General features: G+C 46.2%; 1 protein-coding gene across 1 annotated transcript in view; it reads left to right on the forward strand.

The window, feature by feature from the left end:
• Positions 1-25,755, forward strand: part of IQGAP1 (IQ motif containing GTPase activating protein 1) — a 156,281-nt gene that overhangs the window by 54,004 nt on the left and 76,522 nt on the right. Inside the window, exon 14 of the mRNA XM_026648480.1 lies at positions 21,917-22,080. Within this exon, the coding sequence (XP_026504265.1) occupies positions 21,917-22,080 (164 nt within the window). The remainder of the gene's footprint in view (positions 1-21,916; positions 22,081-25,755) is intronic.

The following is a 25,755-nucleotide window of genomic DNA, read 5'->3' on the forward strand; positions in this document are numbered from 1 at the left end:
TTCTCCTCCTCCTCCCCCACCCCACCAGTTCTGTGAGTGCATCTCACCACTTACTCCAATCGTAGGCTCCCCATATACACAGCTGTGCTGAGGCCCTTTTGATCCTGATCTTAAAACACTAAGAGAACATGCTGTTTATTGGCTCATGGACTTAGTGGACTAGGAGGTCTCTTCCTTTTCTAAAATCTGTTCCATTACAAATGTACCTTAGGACTCTGACCATTCCAAAAGTATATAATCAAAATTAGTCAGTTTACTGGGTATGGGGGAGCTGCTAGGGAGGAGGAGGGGCTGGATTGGATCTCTCGTTAAAGCCAAGTCATGGAAATAACCTTGGCCACATAATGATTCTAGGTAAGTTCTGAGCCACCCTTGAGCAGAGACCGAAAATGATGTTAAACTATGCTATGCTATGCTATGCTGCAAGAGTGTTTTTTTGATGTGGACAAATGAAGTCTTGTAGAAGAGATACTGAACTCATTTCATATTACCCAAGCTAGAGTCTAAACTTGGGTCACTGGTAGGAGTATAGGCACAGATGTGGTGTAGTTAATGCTGTGCTGTAGATTGATACTTTAGACACACATTTTCAAAAATATTCACTGATGGGGGTGGTGGTACCCATTTTGAGACACACAGGACCTGATTTTCAAGGGATTAAGCACACCCACTGTTATCAGCTGAAGTTGTAAATTTTGCATGCTCAACACCTCTGAAAATTAGGCCTGAGATGTCTCAAGTTAGGTACACAGTTCTTCGAGTGCTTGCTCATGTCCATTCCATGTCAGGTGTGTGTGCTCACCACCTGCACTGGTGCTGAAAGCTTTCCCCCCAGTGGTATCTGTAGGGCTGGCTCTGGCGCCCTCTGCGTATGCACCAGCATAAGAGGCGCCGCCCCCTCCCCGCTTCAGTTCCTTTTTACCGCTAGTGATGGTGTTGGAACATCTCCTTGCTTCGGCAAGCAATCATACCAGTGATTTATCTTTGAAAACTCATGGCGATCAGGGGAGGTCCCGGATGACTGGAAAAAGGCTAATGTAGTGCCTATCTTTAAAAAAGGGAAGGAGGAGGATCCGGGGAACTACAGGCCAGTCAGCCTCACCTCAGTCCCTGGAAAAATCATGGAGCAGGTCCTCAAGGAATCAATTCTGAAGCACTTAGAGGAGAGGAAAGTGATCAGGAACAGTCAGCATGGATTCACTAAGGGCAAGTCATGCCTGACTAACCTAATTGCCTTTTATGAGGAGATAACTGGGTCTGTGGAAGAGGGGAAAGCAGTGGACGTGTTATTCCTTGACTTTAGCAAAGCTTTTGATGCAGTCTCCCACAGTATTCTTGCCAGCAAGTTAAAGAAGTATGGGCTGGATGAATGGACTATAAGGTGGATAGAAAGCTGGCTAGATTGTCGGGCTCAACAGGTAGTGATCAATGGCTCCATATCTAGTTGGCAGCCGGTATCGAGCGGAGTGCCCCAACGGTCCTGGGGCCGGTTTTGTTCAATATCTTCATCAATGATCTGGAGGATGGTGTGGACTGCACCTACAGCAAGTTTGCAGATGACACTAAACTGGGAGGAGTGGTTGATAGGCTGGAGGGTAGGGATAGGATACAGAGGGACCTAGACAAATTAAAGGATTGGGCCAAAAGAAATTTGATGAGGTTCAACAAGGACAAATGCAGAGTCCTGCACTTAGGACGGAAGAATCCCATGCACTGCTACAGACTAGGGACCGAATGGCTATGCAGCAGTTCTGCAGAAAAGGACCTAGGGGTTACAGTGGACGAGAAGCTGGATATGAGTCAACAGTGTGCCCTTGTTGCCAAGAAGGGTAACGGCATTTGGGGCTGTATAAGTAGGGGCATTGCCAGCAGATCGAGAGATGTGATCATTCCCCTCTATTCGACATTGGTGAGGCCTCATCTGGAGTACTGTGTCCAGTTTTGGGCCCCACACTACAAGAAAGATGTGGAAAAATTGGAAAGAGTCCAGTGGAGGGCAACAAAAATGATTAGGGGGCTGGAGCACATGACTTACGAGGAGAGGCTGAGGGAGCTGGGATTGTTTAGTCTGCAGAAGAGAAGAATGAGGGGGGATTTGATAGCTGCTTTCAACTACCTGTTCTCAGCGGTACCAGATGACAGAACAAGGAGTAATGGTTCTCAAGTTGCAGTGGGGGAGGTTTAGGTTGGATATTAGGAAAAACTTTTTCACTAGAAGGGTGATGAAGCACTGGAATGGGTTACCTAGGGAGGTGGTGGAATCTCCTTCCTCAGAGGTTTTTAAGGTCAGGCTTGAGGTCCCTTCCAACCCAGATATTCTATGATTCTTCTAACTCTTTAGTGTATATAGTTAGAGTATTCGTAGTTTAGGTAGTTAGTTAGTTAAGCACTACTTAATTGTAGTGAGGCAGTCCCCTATGAACTTTACCCAGGGACGGGGCATGACCCAATCCTCAAGCCTTGTGACCAGTATGAAAAGCCCATGCCAGTTAGTGACCCCCATCAAAGCTGTTTGAAGTGCTTAAGGGTGTCCCATGTACGCAACAAGTAGCATATCTGCAAGAGCTTCAAATCGTGTACAAAGAAGGAGCAGGACATTAGACTCCGAGCACTCCTCATGGAGTCAGCCCTCGCACTGGCCTATGAGCCAGCCCACTCTGACCTGGCATTGATGAAAAGCACCCCTCCGACGCCAGTCTCCTTCTGGCACTGATCTCCATCCCTGGTGCTGTCCAAGAGGCATAAGAAGCACGGGAGAGGCCACTCCCCAGTGTCTCACAAGGGCAAGGGGAAAGTTATAGGTGAACAAGAACCTGCGAGAGGTACCTTGTCTTTTCTAGAGAATGGCCAAGCAGCAGACTTGCTAGATAAGCTCCCAAGCCCACTTCAGGATCTACCTCTTGCCCTGTGTAGTGGCAGAGGTGCCTGTGTCCTCACGGTGCCGACTACACCTGAGGCCTTTCAAAAGGCCAAGGACATTCTGGCAGATCCACTTGCGGAAAAGTCCCGGCAACCCCCGCCCGCAGTGGCAATCCCAGCTAGGGGCAAGCCTGCATTGGGATCTGTGCAGCAATCCCCATCTCTGCGGTGCCACTCCCCGGCACCATCCCGGTCACCAGGTTAATGTAGGTGATCCCCGGAGCCATGTTACCAGCCAGTGGAGTCTTGTGGCCATTCCATGAGTTCCAGGCACCGGTCCCCAGGACCCTCGACAACGGTCCCTGAGCCCCCAGCACCACTCACCGGACTGTCACCACCGACCCCTTGAGGCACAAGCCTGGTCCCAGGACGCCCGGCATCGGTCTCCAGAGTGTCACTGCTGCTCTCCACCCGGTGCTGATCCCCAGAACTCCAGAGCCAGTCCCCGAGAACTCGATGGCAATCCCCGGAGCCTTGATGCCAGTCAACAGATCCTAGGTGCTGGTCTTTGCAATCCCACGCAGTCACCAGAGCCGCGATACTGATCCGCGGACTCGGATCGCTGATCCCCGGATTAATGCTGCCGGTCACCCGAGCACCATTGCTGGTTCCCAGCCGCCTTGCACTGCTCTACAGAACGCCGGCACTGTTCTCCGCAGGCTAAGGAAGCTGTGGCTCCGCCCTGGTCACCAGGAGAGGACCCTTCCTTCTCGGACTCCGAGGGTGAGGAAGTTGTGGTACCCAGAAATCGGGGGTATCCTGCCGTGCCAACGGGAGTTCCAGGGGCTCACTAGCAGGTGCATGGCTTCAAGGACAGTGGCCAGTTCCCTGGCAGTTCTGGAACCCATGGGGGTTTTCCCCTGCCCCAGAATCCCATGTGCCATTCTCAGTCTCTGAGGCATCAGAGAGACACTCAGCCACTGTATCCTGCCCGCCACCCGACTCGGATGAGGGATCGCTCCCAGGGTCCTCAGCCACCCCAGGACGAGGCCCACCCAGCAGGGGACGTGGAGCCGGTTCCTCCCCCAGCCACATGATGACTTTAAGGCTCACCAAGAGTTTCTTAAGCAAACTTGGGCCTTGAAGCTGAGGAGTTGATGGAGCCCTCCAACACCCTGTTTGACATTTTGGCCACAGCGACCCCAGCGAGGGTCGCCTTGCCGGTTCACAAGGGCAACATTAAGCTGGTCCAGGCCTTATGGCAGATCCCATCCTCTCTGCCCCCCATTTCCAAATGTGCAGGGAAGAAATATTACAGCCCTTCCAAGGCTTCGAATACCTCTATATGCACCCCTTCTCTGGCTCCTTGGTAATCGCAGCAGCCCATGAGAGGGACAGGCAAGGCCAAACCAGTTCGACCCAAAGAATAAGGATGCAAAGAGGCTGTATATTTTTGGCAAAAATGTTTATTCAATGGCCAGCCTCCAACTGCACATTTCAAACCACCAATCCTTGCGGGGGCACTATGACTTTGATACGTGGCATTCCATGGCCAAGTTTGGAGATTCCCTGCCCCAAGAATCCAGGCAGGAGTTCCTGGCCATAATAGATGAGGGCAAGGCAGTGGCAAGGGCATCCCTCCAGGCGGCCTCTGCTGCGGCTGATTCCTCAGCCAGGACAATGGTGTCGGCTGTGACGATGCATTGGGCGTCATGGCTGCAGTCTGCTGGCTTATCTGCGGAGGTCCAACAATCCATCCAGGACCTCCCCTTTAATGGTTTAGCCCAGTTTTCCGACCAAACAGACACTAGGTTACACTGGCTAAAAGACTCAAAAGCCACTTTATGCTTCTTGGGCCTCTACACTCGTGGGGCTTCAAGGAAGTGTTTCAAACCCCAGCAGCCTCAAAGATTTGCAGGCCAGACTAGAGCTGAGCCCTACCGTAGAAAGGGCAAGAGCTACAAGCGCCATCAAGGCCAGCCACAATCCTCATCATCCCAACCGGACTCTAGCCATTACCCGCCTGGAAACAAGCAGGCATTTTGAAGGTGCGCCTGAGGGCGACCTCCCAGTTTGCAACCAGGATTCTACCCCCCTCTTATTTTCAAATTATCTTTTGCCCTACCTTCCTGCTTGGGCCATTATAACATTGGACCAGTGGGTGCTCAGCAGTGTAGCAGTTGGGTACACCCTCCAATTTATTTCTATCCCTCCCTCCCACCCCCCTTCCCTGTCCCTCTTCAGGGACCCTTCTCACAAGCAACTGCTCATCCAGGAGGTGTGGAGGGGGCCTACAAGTGGGGGCCGTAGAAGAAGTTCCCAAAGAACTGAGAGGGAAAGGGTTTTACTCCCACTATTTTCTGATTCTAAAGGCAAAAGGGGTCTACATCCCATCTTGGACCTGCGAGGCTTCAACAAATACCTCAAAAAGTTGAAGTTCTGCACTGTCTCCCTGGCCTCCATTATCCCCTCCCTGGAGACTGGTACACCGCCCTAGAGTTAAAGGACGCATACTTCGATATTTCAGTTTTTCATGGCCACCGGAGGTTTCTACGGTTCATAGTTGGACAGGCCCACTACCAGTTTGCCGAGCTCCTGTTTGGCCTAGCAACAGTGCCAAGAGTATTCACAAAATGCATGGTCGCAGCCTACCTCAGATGCAGGGGTATTCAGATCTACCCATACCTCGATGATTGGCTCATCAGAGGTCACTCGAGGGCACATGTTCAGCACAGCATCACGATAGTACAAGCCACCTGCCCAGAGCTGGGCCTGTTGATAAACGAACAGAAGTCAACATTGGTCCTGATGCAGAGGATAGCGTTAATTGGAGAGGTCTTAGATTCTACCCGAGCCAGAACGTTCCTACTGGAAGCCAGATTCAGAGCAATGTCAGATCTGATTGCCCAAGTCACTCCTACCCGCTCCGTACAGTCCAGGTCTGCCTCAAGCTGCTAGGTCACATGGCAGCGTGCACTTATATGGTTCAGCATGCAAGACTGTGCCTCAGACCCCTACAGATGTGGCTGGCATCTGTCTACTCCCCAGTCAGGCGTCACTTGGACAAGATCCTCACGATTCCACCACAAATACTTACCTCCCTAGCAGGTGATCGAACCCGCACAATATGATGGAAGGGGTTCCGTTTGTGACTTCTCGACCCACCCTGTCCCTGGTATCAGCCTCGGATTTAGGGTGGGGAGCTCACCTCGGTCCCCTTAGGACACAGGGCCTATGGTCCAGAGAGGAGCTGTCATTACGTATAAACGTCAGAGAGCTCAGGGCCATCCACCCGGCCTGCTAAGTGTTCCTTCCCCAGCTCTCAGGCAAGGTAGTGCAGGTGTTGACAGACAACACAATTTTGATGTTCTATGTCAACAAGCAAGGGGAAGCACGGTCATCAGCCCTCTGCCAAGAAGCCCTTCGCCTGTGGGACTTCTGTATTCAACATGCCATCCATCTGGAAGCCTCACAGCTACCGGAAGTCCGCAACTCTCTAGGAGACCATCTCAGCAGAGTTTCTTCTCTCCCCACGAGTGGTCCCTCCATCCGGAGGTCATCAGGACCATCTTCCAGAAGTGGGGAACACCCTGGGTGGACCTGTTTGCTTCCAAACAAAACAGAAAATGTCACTGGTTTTGCTCTCTACGGTCTCGATGAAGGCTCACTTTCGGATGCCTTTTTCCTGTCGTGGGGGGACTTCCTTATGTACACTTTTTCACTCATTCCCCTCATCCACAGGACCCTCTTCAAGATCAAGAGGGACAGATCATGAGTCATTGTAAAAGCTCCGGCATGGCCTCACCGACATTGTTTTGGCATGCTCATGGACTTGGCAGTGGCAGCTGCCTGGGCGCTCCCAAACCGCCCGGACCTGCTTTTGCAGTACCACAGTTGGCTGCTACATCTGAACCGAACCTCCCTGCACCTGACAGCATGGTTGCTGCATGGCTAAACCTTGAGGAACAGGCCTGCTCCAGACAGGTCCAGTGGGTTCTCTTAGAAAGCAGAAAACCCTCCACTAGAGCTACTTACCTGGCCAAGTGGAAATGCTTTACCTGCTGGGTGTTGGAACGGAACATCCCACCATTTCAGTCATCTTTACAATCCATTCTGGACTATCTGCTCCTCCTGAAGCACCAAGGTCTGGCTCTCTCATTGATTAAGGTGCACCTGGCAGCCATATCAGCCTTCCACCCTCTCGTCGACAGCAGATCTGTCTTCTTGCATGCGATGACCATCAGATTTCTTAAGGATCTTGAAGGGCTCTTCTTGCAGGTTCGGGATCCGATTCCCCAATGGGACCTCAAACTCATCCCCTCTAGGCTCACTGGTTCTCCTTTCAAGCTTCCACTGAGGAGCGGGGTCTGCACACACTGGATGTCAGATGCGCCCTGGCTTTCTACCTTGAGCGGACTGAGCCCTTCCGCAAGTCTACTCAATTCTTCATTGCTGTGGCCGACAGAATGAAGGATCACCTGCTGTCATCCCTGGATCACCACCTGTATCTGTACCTGCTATGAGCTGGCACAGGCCGTGCCTCCGCCAATAGTGACAGCTCATTTGACCAGAGCTCAAGCATCGTTGACAACTTTCCTGGCACATTTCCCTATCCAGGACATTTGCAGAGCCACAACATGGTCGTCTGTCCATACTTTCACGACACACTATACCATCACCTAGCAAGCCCAAGATGATGCTGGCTTTGGCAGAGCTGTGTTGTAATCTACACGTCCTCCAGAGGCACTGCCTGTGAGTCAGCTGACTTGGAATGGGCATGAGCAAGCACTTGAATAAAAAACGGGTTACCTACCTCTTGTAACTGTTGTTCTTTGAGATGCATTGCTTATGTCCATTCCATGACCCATTCTCCTTCCCTTCTGTTGGAGTTTCAGCAAGAAGGAACTGGGGCGGGGGGGCGGTGGCAGCATCTCTTACAGTGGTGCATACTCACGCCACTCCAGAGAGCCCTACGGATACCACTGGGGGAAGAAACTTACGGTGCGCATGGCGAGCACACACACCTGACATGGAATGGACATGAACAACACATCTCGAAGAATAACAGTTACAAGAGGTAGGTAACCATTTTTTATTCAAGCATCAGAATTTGAAAATTTGGGCCTTGATAAAAATTAACTATCTGGCCTTGAACCATCTAGTCTCCCTAAAAAGCAGTTTTCTGTTTAATCCTTTCCAGTCTTTCTGGGTACCACCCACTGTTGGAGGCAGGGACTGTGAAACGCATCCATGGGGCTCAAGTGACTGGTTTGGTGATCACTAGTGCCTCAAAGAGATGAGGTCAATGCCCCTTTTTAACTCAAACTGCTACAACAAAAAGGGAACTGGAGTTGAAATAATATGTAGCAAGCGCTAATGCTGTATTTCTCAACTGCAGTATACAGGAAGGAAATTCTTGCCACAAGTTCAGAAGTGTGTCTCCTCCCCGCACTCCACTTCTTAGTATGGTAAAATTGTGGACTCTAGTTCTTTTCTGTGCCCGTTTAGGTAATGTTCTGTCTGCTCTTCCCCTGCTCCTTAACATTTCATCAGGGATGTGCATAAGAGCATAATGAGGTTCTTAGCTGGATCACTTGGTGATGCCTGTTTGCTTTATTTACAAGACAGTTCAGCAGGAAGAAATAGGTGAGAAATAAATTTGAAAACATTAAAAGGATTTGAGAAACATGAATCAGAAATAGCCTTTAATACCTGAGAAACCGGGCAAGGTCCAATGTGTTAGATATTCAAAACTTTGCCACTCCCAAAAAGGCATTTTTGGTTACCTTACACTTGTATACTGTGCTCATGACTGTGATGTCTTGAGTCTCTCATGTAGGTGCTTAATTGTATTTTGAAACATTCAATTGGGGTTCACATTTGCATTCTGTAAAAACTGGCTGTTTTGGCACCTTTAAGGGAGGTGTGGAACTAGGCACACAAATGAATTCTTCAGAGATAATCTTTCAATAATTCCATTCCCATCTAGACAACTTTAGTTGACTGAACCCCAGGATTGAGAAACTAGTGTCTGAAAATAAACATACTAAAACTGGAATAATTTGATTCATTTTTATTTGTGGCTGAAATGCTTTTAATTTGTTGAATTAACAAAAGAACCCTTTCAAGTTTCAGAAAGCAAGATCTCAGGGACAAATTGATTCCTAAGAACACAACTACTTGCCAGCTCCTCCCTCCCCTTTCTATCTTTATGGTCGAATATGCATACATATACATACAACACAAAGCTTTATTAGGATCAAGATTTCAAGAAGCAATTTGGATGGGTCAAATACACAGGAGTCATATGGATCTGTATTAGGGCTTGTCTACATGAGCACTTAGTTCGTAGCAAACTGGGATATAAATCTACTCCACAATAGCCTGCTGCACACAGAGGGCTTGTCTACACTTTCCAAGTGTCAATCGATGCATCGGCAGTTGATTTAGCAGGTCTAGTGAAGAGCCACTAAATCGACCGCTGATCACTCTCCACTCCTGTACTCCACCTGATCGAGAAGAGTAGAGGGAGTCAACGGGAGAGTGTCTCCTGTCGACATCGCATAGTGTGGACCCCGCGGTAAGTAGATCTAAGCTACGTCGATTTTGAGTTGTGCTATTCACGTAACTCAAATTGCTTAGCTTAGATCGAGTTTTCCCTTTAGTGTAGACAAGGCCTAAGTGTCTGTGCGGACCCTCCTGCCACACACTAAAAGTTCTCTAGTGCTCTTTGACCTACTTTGCTTTGAAAAAGTAGTAGATTAAAGTTCACTAGGAAACTTTTAATGCACAGCAGTAGAGTCCACACGTACTTTTAATGCATGGCAGGCTACTGTGGGGTAGACTTACACCCCAGCTTCCCTCAAACTAAGTTTTCATGTAGACAAGCCATTCGTGACATGCATGTCCTTTTAGGAGACACATTTACATTTCCTCTGGGAATTGTAACACAATCTGAACTTGCAGATTGTACTTCAGGGAGAACCACTTACCATATTCCTTGTCCTTTTGATTTATTACTGCAATAAAAAGCCCTTTATGAATGTCATCTGGCAAAATAGTGATCTTGCCAGGTTAGGAACTACAGTGATCTTATGTCAAAAACAGGCACATCCCTGCAGTGTTAGGACGTTTCTTAGCAGTGAAGTTAAAATGTTATCTCAAATGTCCTTCTTTGGATGTATAAGCAAGAATCACATAGTGTCCAGTTCCTTCACCTTTCACCTATTAACTTTTTTTTATAGTAAACACTTTAGAGAATGTGTTCCTTACACATTTTGGGTGCATTTTCAGTCTACAAATAATAATAAATTAATGTCAATCGTCCAGAATAAATAGTGTAATTGTAACTGTTACTGTGATGCTATAATATAGTCCAAAGAAATCATGTCAGACATGTTTTGTGATTCTTTTGCATGTCCCTCTAAATGTCATGTGATCTTATGTACATGCTAATAAAATAGAGAATGGTTTCCATAGCTACGTTAATAATCTCCATATGTGAAGAGAGGACATGTGACCTAAAGCTACCTTCCGGAAAGAAGTCTCTGGAGTTTCCCAGAGTCACTAGGTGTGCAAGACTGATTCTAGGCTAGCAGAATTTTCTACTCATTTCTTTCCTGTTTCATTCTTTGAAAATATGACATTTTTTCAGTCCTGTGTATTAAATGGAATCTTCTGTATATGTAAGTAGGATGAAATAACTTTCCTGAGCTCTTTCCAGTATCTAGTCCAGTGTGTTCCCCACCAACGTCTTAGGGGTTTGCTACAAATGTTAGGGGCCAAGACTACATTAATCAGTGGAGACTAAGACCGACGGACTCTCTCTCTCATTCTTCCTGCCACAATTCAGTCCCCATTTACTGAAATATTTATTTCACCCCTGAAAAGATAGTGTATGGACTAGGAAAGGTTAAATTTTAATTTAAGAGCTTGCTGTCTTGATTAACTCATTTCCTGAATGCTCCAAATAGATACTGGGTTTCCTACTTGGGTCACATGAGCAAATCTCATTATGAAACCACAGAGAGAGACAGAGAAACCAAGCCAGCAATCACATAGTACTGTTTGTATGGGCAAGGTTTTAAGAAATGTAAGAATTGCCATACAGGACCAGAGCAGAAGTCTGGACATCCATTTAGTCCAATAACCTGCCTGAAAGAATCCTTATAATGAATCCCCCAATGGAATAACCTGTTCAGAGGGGAAGTTTCTTTTTATTCACTTAGTTAGTGGTTGGCTTATGCTCCTCATGGGGAAATTTATAGCTCCTGTTTGAAATGTGTGTGTAATATAGAACTGTGGATGTTCTCATTACACACAAAAGTGTTGATCCCTTTTTGCATCCTGATAAATGTTTTTGACTCAATACCTTGTGGCAGTGAGTTCTAACAGATTAATGCATCATAGGCATCCTCTTGTATTATGAAAGAGGGCAAATAGGAGTGCCCAATTTACCTTTTTTATGTCATTTTTTGTTGTTGTTAATTCTATCATGTCCTCTCTTGTTCATCTCCTTTTCTGTCTTGCTAGGCCTCCTATCATGTTTCTCTCTCATCTGTGAGCCCCCTTTCTTTCTTTATGTTATGGGGTTTTTTTGAGACAGGATGACCAGAACTGAGCACGGTAATCAGGCAAGGACATCCTGTTGGCTTATATAGAGGCATAACTATATTTTCAGTATTTACTTTCTGTCCCATTCTTCATATGTCCCAACAGAAAGCAGAACTTGAGCTGGCTGGAGTGACAAAGCATGTTTCTTCCTCCCACCCATAAGAGAACTTTGCGGTCATCCAAACACAGCCCTTGTCATGGGAATGAAATTCAAAGTTTATGTTATATGGTCACATCAGATGTCTGTACCATCCTTTATTTGTAATGGCCCTGGTTCCTAATGTGGGCCCTGCAATAGATCTGGACCATAATGATTTTGATTTTTGAATTTCTAAGAACATTAAAATGGCCATATTCGGTCAGACCAATGCTCCATCTAGCCCAGTATCCTGTCTTCTGACAGTGGCTGATGCCAGATGCTTCAGAGGGAAAGAACAGAACAGGATGATTATCAAGTGATCTATCATCTGTTGTTCAGTCCCAGCACCATGCAGTCACAGGCTTAGGGACGCCCAAAACACGGGGTTGCATCTCTAGCCATCTTGTTTAATAGTCTCCATGAACTTCTCTAATTCTTGTTTGAACCCAGTTATACTGTTAGCCTGCACAACATCCGCAGGCAATGAGTTCCACAGATTGACTGTGCATTGTGTGAAGAAGTACTTCCTTATGTTTGTATTAAACCTGCTGCGTATTAGTTTCATTGAGTGACCCATGGTTTGTATGTTATGTGAAGGGGTAAATAACAATTCCTTATTCACTCGACACCATTCATGATTTTATAGACTTCTATCATAAGCCCTCTTGGTTGTCTCTTTTCCAAGATGAAAAATCCCAGTCTTTTAAATCTCTTTTCATATGGAAGCTGTTCCATACCATTAATCATTTCCATTGATCTTCTTTTTACCTTTTCCAATGCTAATGCATCTTTTTTGAGATGGGGCGACCAGAACTGCACATAGTTATTCAAGGTATGGGTGTACCATGGATTTATATAGTGGCATTATGATATTTTTTTTCTTATCTATCCCTTTCCTAATGGTTAGCTTTTTTGACTGACACTGCACGTTGAGCAGATGTTTTCAGAGAACTATCCAGAATGACTCCCAAGATCTTTCTTGAGCAGTAACAGCTAATTTAGATCCCATCATTTTGTATGCATAGTTGGGATTATGGTTTCCATTGTGCATTACTTTGCATTTATCAACATTGAATTTCATTGGCCATTTTGTTGCCCAGTCACCCAGTTTTGGGAGATCCCTTATAGACGGCTTTGGACTTAACTATCTTGAGTAATTTAGTATTGTCTGCAAACTTTGCCACCTCAATGTTTACCCTTTTTTTGAGATCATTTATGAATATACTGAACAGCACTGGCCCCAGTACAGATCCTTGGGGGACCTGGCTATTTACCTCTCTCCGCTGTGAAAACTGTCCATTTATTTCTATCCTTTGTTTCCTATCTTTTAACCAGTTACTGACCCATGAGAGGACTTTCACCCATTGGTGAGGCACTTGTCAAAGGCCTTCTGAAGATTCAAGTACCCTGTATCCACAAGTTTCAGAGTGGTAGCCGTGTTAGTCTGTATCAGCAAAAAGAACGAGGAGCACTTGTGGCACCTTAGAGACTAACAAATTTATTTGGGCATAAGGTTTTGTGGGCTAAAACCCACTTCATCGGATGCATGCAGTGGAAAATACAGTAGGAAGATATATATATACACAGGGAACAATTAAAGTGGGCTATTATCAGCAGGAGAAAAAAAAACTTCTGTAGTGATAATCATGATGGCCCATTTCAAACAGTTGACAAGAAGGTGTGAGTATCCACTAGATCACTCTTGTCCACATACTTGCTGATGCCCTTAAAGTAATCTCATAGATTGGAGAGGAATGATTTTCCTTTACAAATACCATGCTGAGTCTTCCCCAAAATATCGTGTTCATCTACATGTCTGATAATTTTGTTTTTTATTATAGTTTCAACCAATTTGCCTGGTGTTGAAGTTAGGCTTACTGGCCACCTCTGGAGCCTTTTTAAAAAATTGGCATTACTTTAGCTACCCTCCAGTCATCTGGTTTAGAAGATTATTTAAGAGAGACGATACGCACCACAGTTAATAGTTCTGCAGTTACATTTTTTAGTTTCTTCAGAACTCTTGGGTGAATACCCATCTGGTTCTGGTGATTTATTACTGTTTAATTTATCAGTTTGTTCCAAAGCCTCCTCTGATACCTCAATCTTGACAGTATCTCCGATTTGTCACCTGAAAAGAATGACTCGGGTAAGAGAATCTCCCTCACATCTTGTGCAGTGAAGACCGATGCAAAGAATTCATTTAGCTTCTCCACAACGGCCATGTCTTTCACAAGTACTCCTTTAGCACCTCGATCGTCCAGTGGCCCCACTGATTGTTTGGCAGGTTTCCTGCTTCCGATGTGCTTTAAAAAAAAAAAAATCCTGTTTGTGCCTTTTGCTAGTTGCTCTTCAAATTATTTTTTGGTCTGCCTAATTGTGCTTTTACACTTGACTTGCCAAAATTTATGCTCCTTAATATCTTCTTCACTAGGATTTGACTTTCAATTTTTAGAAAATGTCTTTTTGTCTCTAACTGCCTCTTTTACTCTGTTGTTTAGCTATAGTGGCAGTTTTTAGCCTTCTTACTTTCTTTTTTTATTTGGGGTATACATTTTGCTTGAGCCTCTCTTTGGTGTTTTTAAAAAGTTTCTGTGCAGCTTGCAGGCATTTCACTCTTATGACTATACCTTTTAATTTCCATTTAACTAGTTCCTCATTTTTGTGTAGTTCTCCTTTATGAAATTAAATGTACTGTGGTGGGTTTCTTTGGTATTTTCTCCCCTATAAGGATGTTAGATTTAATTACATTATGGTCACTATTACTGAGTGGTTCAGCTGCGGTCATCTCTTGGACCAGATCCTGTGCTCCATTTTGGACTAAATCAAGAATTGTGTCTTCCCTTGTGGATTCCAGTATTAGCTGCTCCAAGAAGCAGTCATTAATGTTATCTATAAATTTTATCTCTGCATCCTGTTCTGAGGTGACATGTACCCAGTCAATATGGGAGTAGTTGAAATTTCCTGTTATTATTGGGTTTTCTCTTTTTGTAGCCTCTCTAATCAACCTTGAGCATTTTACAGTCACCCTCCTGGTCAGGTGATCAGTAGTATATTTGTACTGTTATACTCAAGCATGGAATTCCAGCATGGATCCATAGAGATTCTGTGATACAGTTTGATTCATTTAAGATTTTTAGTATATTTGACTCTATGCTTTCTTTCACATATAGTGCCACTCTCCCACCAGCACGACCTACTCCGTGATTCCTAAATATTTTGTACCCTGGTGTTACCATATCCCATTGATTATCTTCATTCCACCGAATTCCTGTGATGCCTCTTATATCAATATCCTCATTTAATACCAGGCACTCAAGTTCACCCATCGTGGGGGTGGGGAAGGGATAGCTCAGGGGGTTGAGCATTGGCCTGCTAAACCCAGGGTTGTGAGTTCAATCCTTGAGGGGACCATTTAGGGTTCTGGGGCAAAAATGTGTCTGGGGATTGGTCCTGCTTTGAGCAGGGGGTTGGACTAGATAACCTCCTGAGGTCCCTTCCAGGGCCAGCTCCAGGCACCAGCAAAGGAAGCAGGTCCCTGGAGCAGCACGTCCGGGTCTTCGGCCTCTCTCAGAAGGAAGGACCCGCTACCGAAGAATGAAGTGGCATGGTAAAGCTGTTGCCGAAGTGCCGCCAATCATGGCTTTATCTTTTTTTTTTGCTTCACTGCTTGGGGTGGCAAAAAAGCTGGAGCCGGCCCTGGTCCCTTCCAACCCTGATATTCTATGATCTTGTTCTGGAACAGCCCATTATCTTACTCAGGGAAAAAGGACCTGCTTAATCTGGGGCTAATGTATCTACCTTCTGTTACTCTACTGTAGCCATCTGGCCTGACCCTGTCACACTGCATAACAAACATCAATATTGCATATATCTTTCTATAGTCCTGTAACTAGTGTAACTTTCAATTTTGGAAATTTCATACTGTAAGCTCTTTGGGGCAGGGACCATACTCCTGTTCTGTGTTGTAGAGTGCCTAGCACAGTGGTCTCCTGATTCATGGCTAGGGTTCCTAGGTGCTATAGAAATACCAATAAATAATCATCATAAGAAGAATACTGGGCATGGTCCAGCAAAAAGTATTTCTTCTTCGAATAGTGTCCGTATGGGTGCTCCATTGTAGGTGTGCTTGCGTCCCTGCACTGCTGATCAGAGAACTTCGGTAGCAGTGTCCGTTAGGCCCGCATATTTAAGAAGAAAAGAAATTAACGGAGATATCCATCTCCTAGAACTGGAAGGGACCTTGAAAAGTCATCGAGTCCAGCCCCCTGCCTTCACTAGCAGGACCAAGTACTGATTTTGCCCCAGATCCCTAAGTGGCCCCCTCAAGGATTGAACTCACAACCCTGGGTTTAGCAGGCCAATGCTCAAACCACTGAGCTATCCCTCCCCCCACTGACTGCGCTGTCTCTCTTTGTGCTGCGCCCCGAGGCTATCTAGCCCGCGCGGGCTAACCGCCTTCGGTTTCTTCTCAACTGCCCCGCCCCCTCTCCAATCTACGGAGCTATTCACAGTCTGTTAAGACCATTACTTCAATCTGCATTTCTATATTAGTTAGCCTCCTAGTTCATGGTTGTAGTTCTAGTTGTAGTTTCTTCTTATTTTACCTTTTAAAAAAAAAAAAAAGACTAATTTCTTTCCCGCCTCTTCCCTTGTTGGGGACCTTTCCCCCAGTGGGGTATGCCTGGCTCACCGAGCTTCAAGAAGTGCTTCTCTTGCAAAGAGGCAATCCCTGTCACAGATAAGCACTCCCAAGTGCATTTGTTGCCCTGGGGAAGTCTTCATTCAACAAAAGTGATTTTGCCAGCAACTAAGGCCCCGGTCTCATAAGGATAGAGAGCACAGACAGAAGATGATCTTCATGGAGGCCACTCTCCGGACCCACGCCATGAGTCACCTGGCAAACATGAGTCTTCCCCACAGCCATTGGGACTGTTGGTACCGGTGGAATCCCGCCACTCCAGAGACCTCCGCGTGTTGGATGCACTGGAGTCCCCACCTCTTGGTACCAGGACCTCTGCACCGAGCCTCTACCAAGCACAGGAAGTATCTCCCCTGCCATGCCATGCCCCTCCGCTCTCTAGCGAGGGTTCAGACAGTGAGCCAGAGGAATTAGTGTCACAGTACTCCTCACAAGCTCTATATGGTGCTTATTATCAACAGAGCCCAAAGATACACCCATAGATGGCACCACCACCACCATCTTGGTACAGCCACGCATGGGCACCCACCACCCCAATGACCATGTTAGGACCTTTGGGCAGCACACTATCAGCAAGCCTCTCATGCTTCGAGCCTCACCTGGGAACCCTCGAGGCACATCCCCTCAGTCGCAGCATCTAAGTTTTCAGAACTGCCTCAATTCAGGGAGGAACAGAAAGCCGGTACTGAGGAGAAAGTTACACCGAGGATTATACCCTCCTTTTTGGATGAAACGGTCATGCCTCCTCCACCATCTTTGGGAGATGACTTCCGTCGCTTCCAGGAACTGGAGGAAGTCAGGGATACCCACCATCAACTTCCTGACATCCTCCACTCTTCATCCTCTCCAAAGATCGCTCTCATGATTAATAAGGCCATTTTAGACCTGGCAAAGTCAGTGTGGTAAACCCCAGCATCAGTGGCGCCAGCCTGCAAGCGAGTGAACAAATAATGCTATGTCCCCGTCAAGGAATCTGATTTCCTCCTTTCCCTCCCGCCACCCAACTCCATCGTGGTGGACATGGCCAACCCTTGACTGGTGTTGTCGGCTGAGCCACAGCCGACAACACCAGTCAAGGGCTACTCCCTAAGATAGGGATTGGAAGTGCCTGGACCTTTTGGGCAGAAAAGTATACTCCTCAGGGCTCTACAATTCCATTTCAGCAACTATCAGGCCCTCACGGCAAAATATGATTATATAAATTGCTCAAAAATTTATTGAAAAAAATGCCAGAAGCACATCGTGTCTCATTTAAGGCCATTATTCAGCTGGCAAAGACATTGATGCAATTTGCCCTTGACGCGGCCGACGTGGTGGTTTGGTCCATCCCCACAACTATGGTGATGCAACGAGTGTCATGGCTCTGTTTTTTGGGCTTCCTGAAAGAGGTGCAGTTCACGGTTAAGGACCTTCCATTTGCAGGCACGAAGCTCTTCAGGAAGAAGACTAATGCCTCCCTTCACACCCTGAAGGTCTACAAGGCTACCCTCCCGTCACTGGGTATCTAGACACTGGGACAAAAGAAATGATTTAGTCCCCAAACCCAACATAGACCACATACGCCTCAGTACCAACCTCATCACCACTACGAACCACAAAGAAGGAAAGGGGAATTCCCTAAATGCAAGCCATGTGGCCCACAATCTTTGTCTCAGCCCTCTACTTTTGATGGGTAGGTTGAGGCACTATTAGACCACTTCCCCTGATTGACACAGCTGTCCATCGTTCCACACCTATTTGGCCACCAATTGGCAGTGTTTTGCAGTGCCGGGGAATGCATAACATGGGACCGATGGGTCCTAGAGATTGTTCGAACTGGGAGCTCCATCCTTTTTACCTCCCTACGCTCGCAACAACACTCTTCCCCATCCCTCTTCAGGGACCCTTCTCATGAGAGTTTACGACGATTAGAGATAGATCACCTCCTCCAGTTAGGAGCCATAGAACCAGTACTTCAGCATCTACGAGGCATCTATTATTTCCTAATACCCAAAAGGAAGGGAGGTTGGAGACCCATAGCAGATCTCAACAAGTTTGTTCAAGACTCAAAAATTCAAGATGGTCACCTCATCAACGATCATTCCAACATTGGAACAGGGAGATTGTTTTTCAGCCCTCAACCTCTAGGACGCCTGTTTTCATATCTCAGTCTTACCGGCTCACAGATGATTTCTCAGATTCACTCTGGGACATGACCACTACCAATACAGAGTGCTCCCCTTTGGGCTATTATCAATCCTGAGATTTTTTTTCCAAGGTTCTCTCAGTGGTGGCCGCTCATTTACATTCTCAACGATCTACCTGTACTTGGATGATTGCCTCCTCAAAGCCCGATCTCTCTGAAAGGCTCACCAAGTCACTGAAGCTACAATTCACTTGTTTACAGAACTGGGTCTACAGATGAACATCCAGAAGTGAGCCCTCACTCCAGTGCAACACCTGGAATTCATAGGAGCCGACCTTGATTCGTTACAGGTCAAAGCCCTCTTACCTCAACATAGGTTCCTATCCTTAGTCACACTAATAAGCACCATTCAAAACAGCCCACAAATACCAGTCAGGCTCTGCCTCCAATTCTTGGGTCATATGGCAGCCGGCACAGTGCTAATACCACATGCCAGGCTTCACATGTGATGCCTCCAAATGTGGTTCAGCTCGGTTTACAAACAAGAACAGGCTGGACAAATCCCTGTCACCACCCACCAGGATCAAAAACTCTTCAGACTGGTGGAAAGACCCAGCCAATGTTTGCAAAGGGGTCCCCTTCTCGCAAACATCACCATCGTTGCTCCTCACCACCGATGCATCACTCATAGGGTGGGGTGCACCTGTAAACAGCCTCATGATACACCTCTACCCCAATAGAACGCTGTCCTTGGGAGCCAAAAAATCTTACCGCGTTATACGTGAAACCGCGTTATATCTAACTTGCTTTGATTCCCCCTGAGTGCTGCTTTACCGCCTTATATCCGAAGTTGTGTTATATCGGGTCGCATTATATCAGGGTAGAGGTGTACAAGGCAAATGGTGGCCCACAGAGATAGCCCTTCATGTCAATCTCCTCAAGCTAAGAACGGTCAGGAATACCTGCGCCCCTTTCCTCCCTCTGATCACAGGATCACACACAAAGATCCTAACAGACAACATAGTCTGTATGTACTACATCAATCGGCAGTGGGAAGCCAGGTTGCCCTTCCTATGTGCAGAAGTGATGAGGCTATGGAATTGGTGCATCTCCCACGACGTTATACTGTCTGTGGCTTATCTACCGGGCACAAAAAACTCGCAAATTCCCACAAGACCACGAGTGAGAGATACACCTGACTGTGCTTAACAATCTATTAAGACGAGGGGGGACACCATCCACAGGGCTCTTCACCACTCACTGAACAAGAAATGTTCATGCTACTGCTCCAGAGCAGGAATGGGACAACACTCCCTGGGTGATGTTCTCCACCTCCGCTGGGACCAGGACATTCTCTACAGCTTTCCTCTGTTTCTCCTACTGTCAAAGATCATGCTGAAAATAAAAAGGGATGGAGCTCACGTCCTTTGGATTGCTCCTACTTGGTTGAACAGACCTGGTAACCTTACCTGGCAAAGCTCGCATCGTGCCAGCCAATCCCTCTCCCGGCCATCCTGCACCTCCTCTTGCAGAACAGAGGACATCCCAAGTTGGGATGTAGGGTGATTCTCCACCTCAAGGCATGGCTCCTGCTTGGTTCCAACACCTAGAAAGCTCCTGTTCAAGGGAGGTACCGGAGGTAATACTTCACAGTAGGAAGTCCTTGACACGACATACTTACCTGCAGAAATGGTCCAGGTTTCAGATTTGATGCACATCACAACAAATCTCTCCAACATCTGCGACTCTTCCGCATATCCTAGATTATGCTTTGACCCTAAAACAGTTGGGACAATCTCTAAGCTCTCTCAGGGCTCACTTAGTGGCTATAACAGCTTTCCACCAAACTGTAGAAAGATATTCAGTGCTGTCACACCCAACTACTAAAAGGTTCCTCAAGGATATAGTAAGCCTCTTCCCTCAACTTCGACTTTCTACCTCCATGTGGGACCTAAACCTGGTACTGACAGAACTGACTAGGCCCACCTTTGAAGCCATGGAAACCTGTTTGCTGACATACCTATCAATGAAAATGGCCTTCCTGATAGCAATTACCTTGGCCAGGAGAGATAGTGGCTCTGATGGCGCATCCCCCTTCCACAGTATTTTTTCTGGACAAGATTATGCTCAGGCCGCATCCAAAATTCATCCCCAATATAACCTCTCCATTTTACATGAATCAATTGATTCACCTTCCAATCTTCTACCCAAGCCTCACCAAAACAACAGTGAGGCTATATTACATACCCTAGATGTCAGGAGAACGCTGGCCTTCTGCCTGGACAGGACAAAGGCCTTCAGGAAGTTCCCTAGGATTTTCTTCTCCATTGCGGAAAGATCCAAGGGCTCAGCAATATCTGCCAAAAGGCTCTCGAATTGTATCAGACATTGTTACCAAGTTCGAAACATGACTCCTCCAGACTCTCTATTCTTACACACTCCACAAGGTCGATCTCTTCTTCTGTCACCTTCTTCAAGAATGTCCTTATTTCAGAAATCTGTAGAGCAGCGACATGGGCATCAGTTCACACTTTCGCCAAATGCTTTGCGATCACTGGGGACTCCGTCTCCGATGCCTTGGCTCCATGGTCCCTCCGACTCCAAAGTCCCAGCCCTCCAGAAGGGGTACTGCTCAGGAGTCACCTTCAGTGACAAGAACTCCGAAGTAGAGAGGAGGAGGTTGGATTGTGGAGCACCCATAGGGGTGCTATTCAATGAAGTAGTAGTAGTTACCTTGTGGTTCTTTGAGATGTGTCCACCCTCCTCCCCTCTCCTTCGGATTTCTTGTCTCTGACTCTGTGGTAGAGAAGGAATTGAGGGGCGTTAGCCTGCGCATTCTAGCTAGCCCACGCACATTTCCCCCAAATTAGCCTGGAGATTTCTCTGTAGAGAGGATTAAACCTGGAAACTTTTAGTTTGAGATACAGCCTTTTTTTAATTAAACGTGCAAAACAGTGTCCTAATTTTTTTGGATGTAGAAAGTTTTGGGGTTTTGTTTATGTTTTTAAACCATCACACAAATGAAGTATTCTTACTGATTTAATTGGATCTGTCAGCTGCCTTTGACACTGTTGAAGGTGGTATCGACATGTTTGCAGTCTATAGTAAGAGTAGATGGAATTGGTTTTGCAGTGGCTCTGCTCCTGGGTGTTGAGAGGACCCGGGGGGAGAGTGGTGATCATCTGAGGTGAGAGGGCTCATGCTGGATGCCATAGGGCTCTTTATGTCTCTCCTTATGGTTTCCTTGAGCCATTGAGCAGTTTGGTTTTTGTACTGTGCCCAGAGCACTGAATGGATACTGTACATGTGACGAAATTAGATAGGTGTCTTCACCAGAAAAGCTGAGTTTATGTTGAAAATGTCATTATAATTCTCAGCTGACACCAGTTTTAATAAGGACTCTAGCCATTCAGCGATGATAAAACATTGCTTGTGATCTTCTGCTGACCAGAAACTGTCCCTTACATTCTTTCTTTTCTAGGGATTTTAGCAATTGGGCTTATTAATGAAGCTCTGGACGAGGGAGACACCAGAAAGACCCTTCAAGCCTTACAGATCCCTGCAGCAAAACTGGAGGGGGTAACCCCAAAGGTAGCACAGCACTACCAGGACACGTTGATCCGAGCCAAGAGGGAGAAAGCACAGGTGAGTGCTATTAAATAGGTCTCTGCAGAATGTCCAGCATATTCTGTTGTGTGATTATGGCAGAAATAGTGCTGATGTCAGTGGAGCAATTGTCAGGCCTTCTGTGGGGATGATCATATTTTGACACTTAGGTTTTGTCTACACTTAAAAAAAAAAATAGTTTTGTAACCACAAGCTGGATGTCACCATAAACCCAGGAAACTGCTGCAGACATACTGATTGCATGCAATGGATCATTGCATCTCTTGTTATTGCTTCAGTTCAGTGCATACAACAGAGGTTGTACTAATGCATTTTGGGACTCTTGGAGCACCAATTCTATAGTGTGCAGCACTTTTGTTGAGAGCACACAGAGGCTTTTGGGTAATTTTCAGAAGTGAGGTCCTTCAGTGTGCAGCAAATACACAGACCCAAAATCACTGGATTTATAACTTCTCAAAACTTGCAATTTTCATGGATTCATGGATTTTTAAGACCAAGAGGGACAATTATGATCACCTAGTTGGGTCTCTGATGTAACATAGGCAATGGAATTTTCACTCAGTAATCCCTGTAACAAGCCCAATAATTTATGGATGAACAAGAACTTTTAGAAAGACATCCAGTCTTGATTGAAATTCCCCCAAGTGATGGACATCCTTTGGTAAATTGTAAGAATGGTTAATTACCCTCACTGTTATAAATTTGCATTTTATTAGTGGATCTTGTTCTGCATTTGCTAGATTAAAAAACCCTCTAGTATTAAATATCTTCTCCCTGTGAAGTACATGTAGACTGTGATCAAATCACCTTTTAGCACTCTCTTTAGTAAGTTAAATAGATTGAACTATTGTCTTTCTCACTGTATGGAAGATTTTCTGGATCACAAATTATTCTTTTAGCTCTTCTCTGAATCTTCTTCAATTTTTCAACATCCTTCTTGAAGCGTAGAGTCTAGTAGCAGTTGCACCAATGCCACAGAGGTAATATAACCTCCCTACTCCTACACAAAGAAAGAACAGGAGTACTTGTGGCACCTTAGAGACTAACACATTTATTTGAGCATAAGCTTTTGTGGGCTACAGCCCACTTCTTCGGATGCATCACTTAAACCAAACTTTTGACAGGTGGACGCCAGCATGCATTCCTCATTTATTGGCTGCCCTAATTGAGAGACCTGGGGTCTGATTTGCAAAAGTGCTGAGCACTCACAACCAGGGCTGCCGAGAGCAGGTTCGGGCCCCAGTGAACATTTTTTTTTCGGGCGGACCAGCTAAACAGGGCCGATGAGAGGAGGGGGAAGCCGGGGCCGGAATTTTTTCGGGCCCCCCAACAAGGGTGGACCGGCTAAACAGGGCTGGGGGGGGGGGGGGGGGGGGGGGAAGCCAGGCCCCGGGCCCCCTTCCGGACCGCCGGGCCCCGGTAATTTGTACCGGTTTCTCCCCCTCCTCGTCGGCCCTGCTCACAACTGTAAGTGAAATCAGTGGGAACTGTACTGTGAGCATATAAAGTGCTCGGTATTCTGAAAAAATCTGATTCTAGAGAGGTCTCAGATTGGGCACCCAAATGTAGTGGGCAGTTGACAATTTGGGGCTTAATCTCTCTGGCTATGTCTACACTGCAGCTGGGAGCGAGCCTTCCAACCCAGGTAGACAGACTTGTGCTAGCAGGGCTCATGCTAGCACACTAAAAATAGCTGTGTGGACATTGTGACAGTGGCAGAGGCTTGGGCTAGCCACTTGAACTCAAACCCATCCTACTTCCTGGGTCTGAGCTCAGGTGGTTGGTCTGACCCTCCCCTGGTGCTGTAGTGTTTGCACAGCTATTTTTAGCATTCTTGTGTGAGCCCTGGTAACTCAAGTCTCTTTACCTGGGCTTGGAGGCTGTGTTCCCTCTAAGCTGTGTGGTCGCGTGGCCGCCCAGGAGTGAATCCAGTGCCACGCACAGTGGCATGTGTTAAGGTGCCACTCCCCTTACTACTCTGGAGCCGCGTCGCTCATGCCCTCTGCTTTCGAGCCCCTGGCCAACTGCTCCCGGGACCCTCCTGCTTGCTGTGCAGAGTGGTGGGGGGGGGGTGGAGAGGGGGGGAGCACTAATGTCAGGGTGTCCACCTCCCCCTGCCCATGTACCCCATCTCTGTAGAGCAGGGGAGGGGGGACAGGGTTCAGGAACAGGAGAGCTGCAGCTGCTGCTGTCTGAGCTTTCTCGTGAGTGCCTTAAAGAGACAGTGCACGGTCTCTAATAGATTTTCCCAGCGCGTGCTCACCTCCCAACACATACTTGTGGTGGTGGTGGTGTTACTTCTTGGTACTTCCTGCAATGCACATATATTTTCAGTAATTTTATTCTTTCAGAGTGGTGGTGTTTTAGTTTTTTAATTGGTCTATGCATTTCATAATTTTATTTCTCTCTCATGCTTAAATTTAATTAATTGAGTAGTGAATTCTAAAATGCCTAATCTGTCCTGGCTGGAGTAATTATCCCTATGGTAACTTTTAAAAAATATATATTATATCTAGGTTTTTTGTTTCTACTGGTGTCACACAGTCTAGACAGTATTTGGTCCTGCCATGCGGGCAGGGGACTGGACTCGATGACCTCTCGAGGTCCCTTCCAGTCCTAGAATCTCTGAATCCGCACATTACCTTAATATTCGTGCACATAACAAAATTCATTACGCACATGGATGGAAAAAAATAGAGGGAACATTGCTTGGAGGCTCACTCCCAACTGCATTGTAGACATACCCTCTGTGCCTCATGTGTACTATAATGGGAGCACCATAGAAAACCTATGAGGAAATGGATGATTGTACATTCAGTGCAGGGTTTGCATGGTGGCAGTAAATAATGTATGTGGTCACATGTTGTATGACAAGGATTAAAAAGAAATATTGACTAGCTATCCTTTCATTGAGCAATATCCATTCTGAGCACTGAATGAGACAAAGGTCCTGTGGAAAATATAGCATGTGATCATGTAATTAAAGTTTGAATCATAATCAGTCAAATGAAGTTTGTACAGGTAGCCTTCATTTTGGCATTTCCTAACTTTTAAGTGCTTGACTTTGCAATATTAGCATTCTCTTAATATCAGTTTTTAATGTAAAATATAACTAATATTATAATATAAAAAATAAAATTTTAGAGACCAACGAATAACCAATTCATTGAGAGATTTGGGGAAGGAGAGATCATGCAAAACATGCTACCAACAAGCTGCCTGCTTACTTACTTCTCTTGCTTCCTATCCCTGATCTGATGATTGTCCAATTGTCTGTAAAGAATCTGGCAGGCTTTCAGCACTAGATAATAACAAGCGGAATTTAGGGAGATAAGTAAGTGGCTCATCTTCATAGCTGGGGAAGGGGTAGGGGGCATGATTCTTGTTGGGATGTGCCTGCTTTGGGTAGTTTGGAGTCAGAAACTGACCTTGCCTTTTTCTGTTCTCCCTGGGGAAGGGGATGCTAGATTTCTCTGCCTTTGGTGACTTGAGGAGGAGAGTTTCATACAGCTTATCTCAGAATCCATCACTGACTTATCTAAGCAGGAATTTGGTTTGAGACTAAGACCTGTGTTGAGCTCAGCAGTGGTTCCATATAAACGTAAATTTTTGAAATGGAGATGGCTGATAATTGCACAAATTACTAATGCAAATGAGGGCCCTGAAAGGGTTAAAAACTCTCAGGAACTGATC

This window comes from Terrapene carolina, unplaced genomic scaffold (genome assembly GCF_002925995.2).
Source record: "Terrapene carolina triunguis isolate 2854851 unplaced genomic scaffold, T_m_triunguis-2.0 Scaffold67, whole genome shotgun sequence".
Taxonomy (NCBI): domain Eukaryota; kingdom Metazoa; phylum Chordata; order Testudines; family Emydidae; genus Terrapene; species Terrapene triunguis.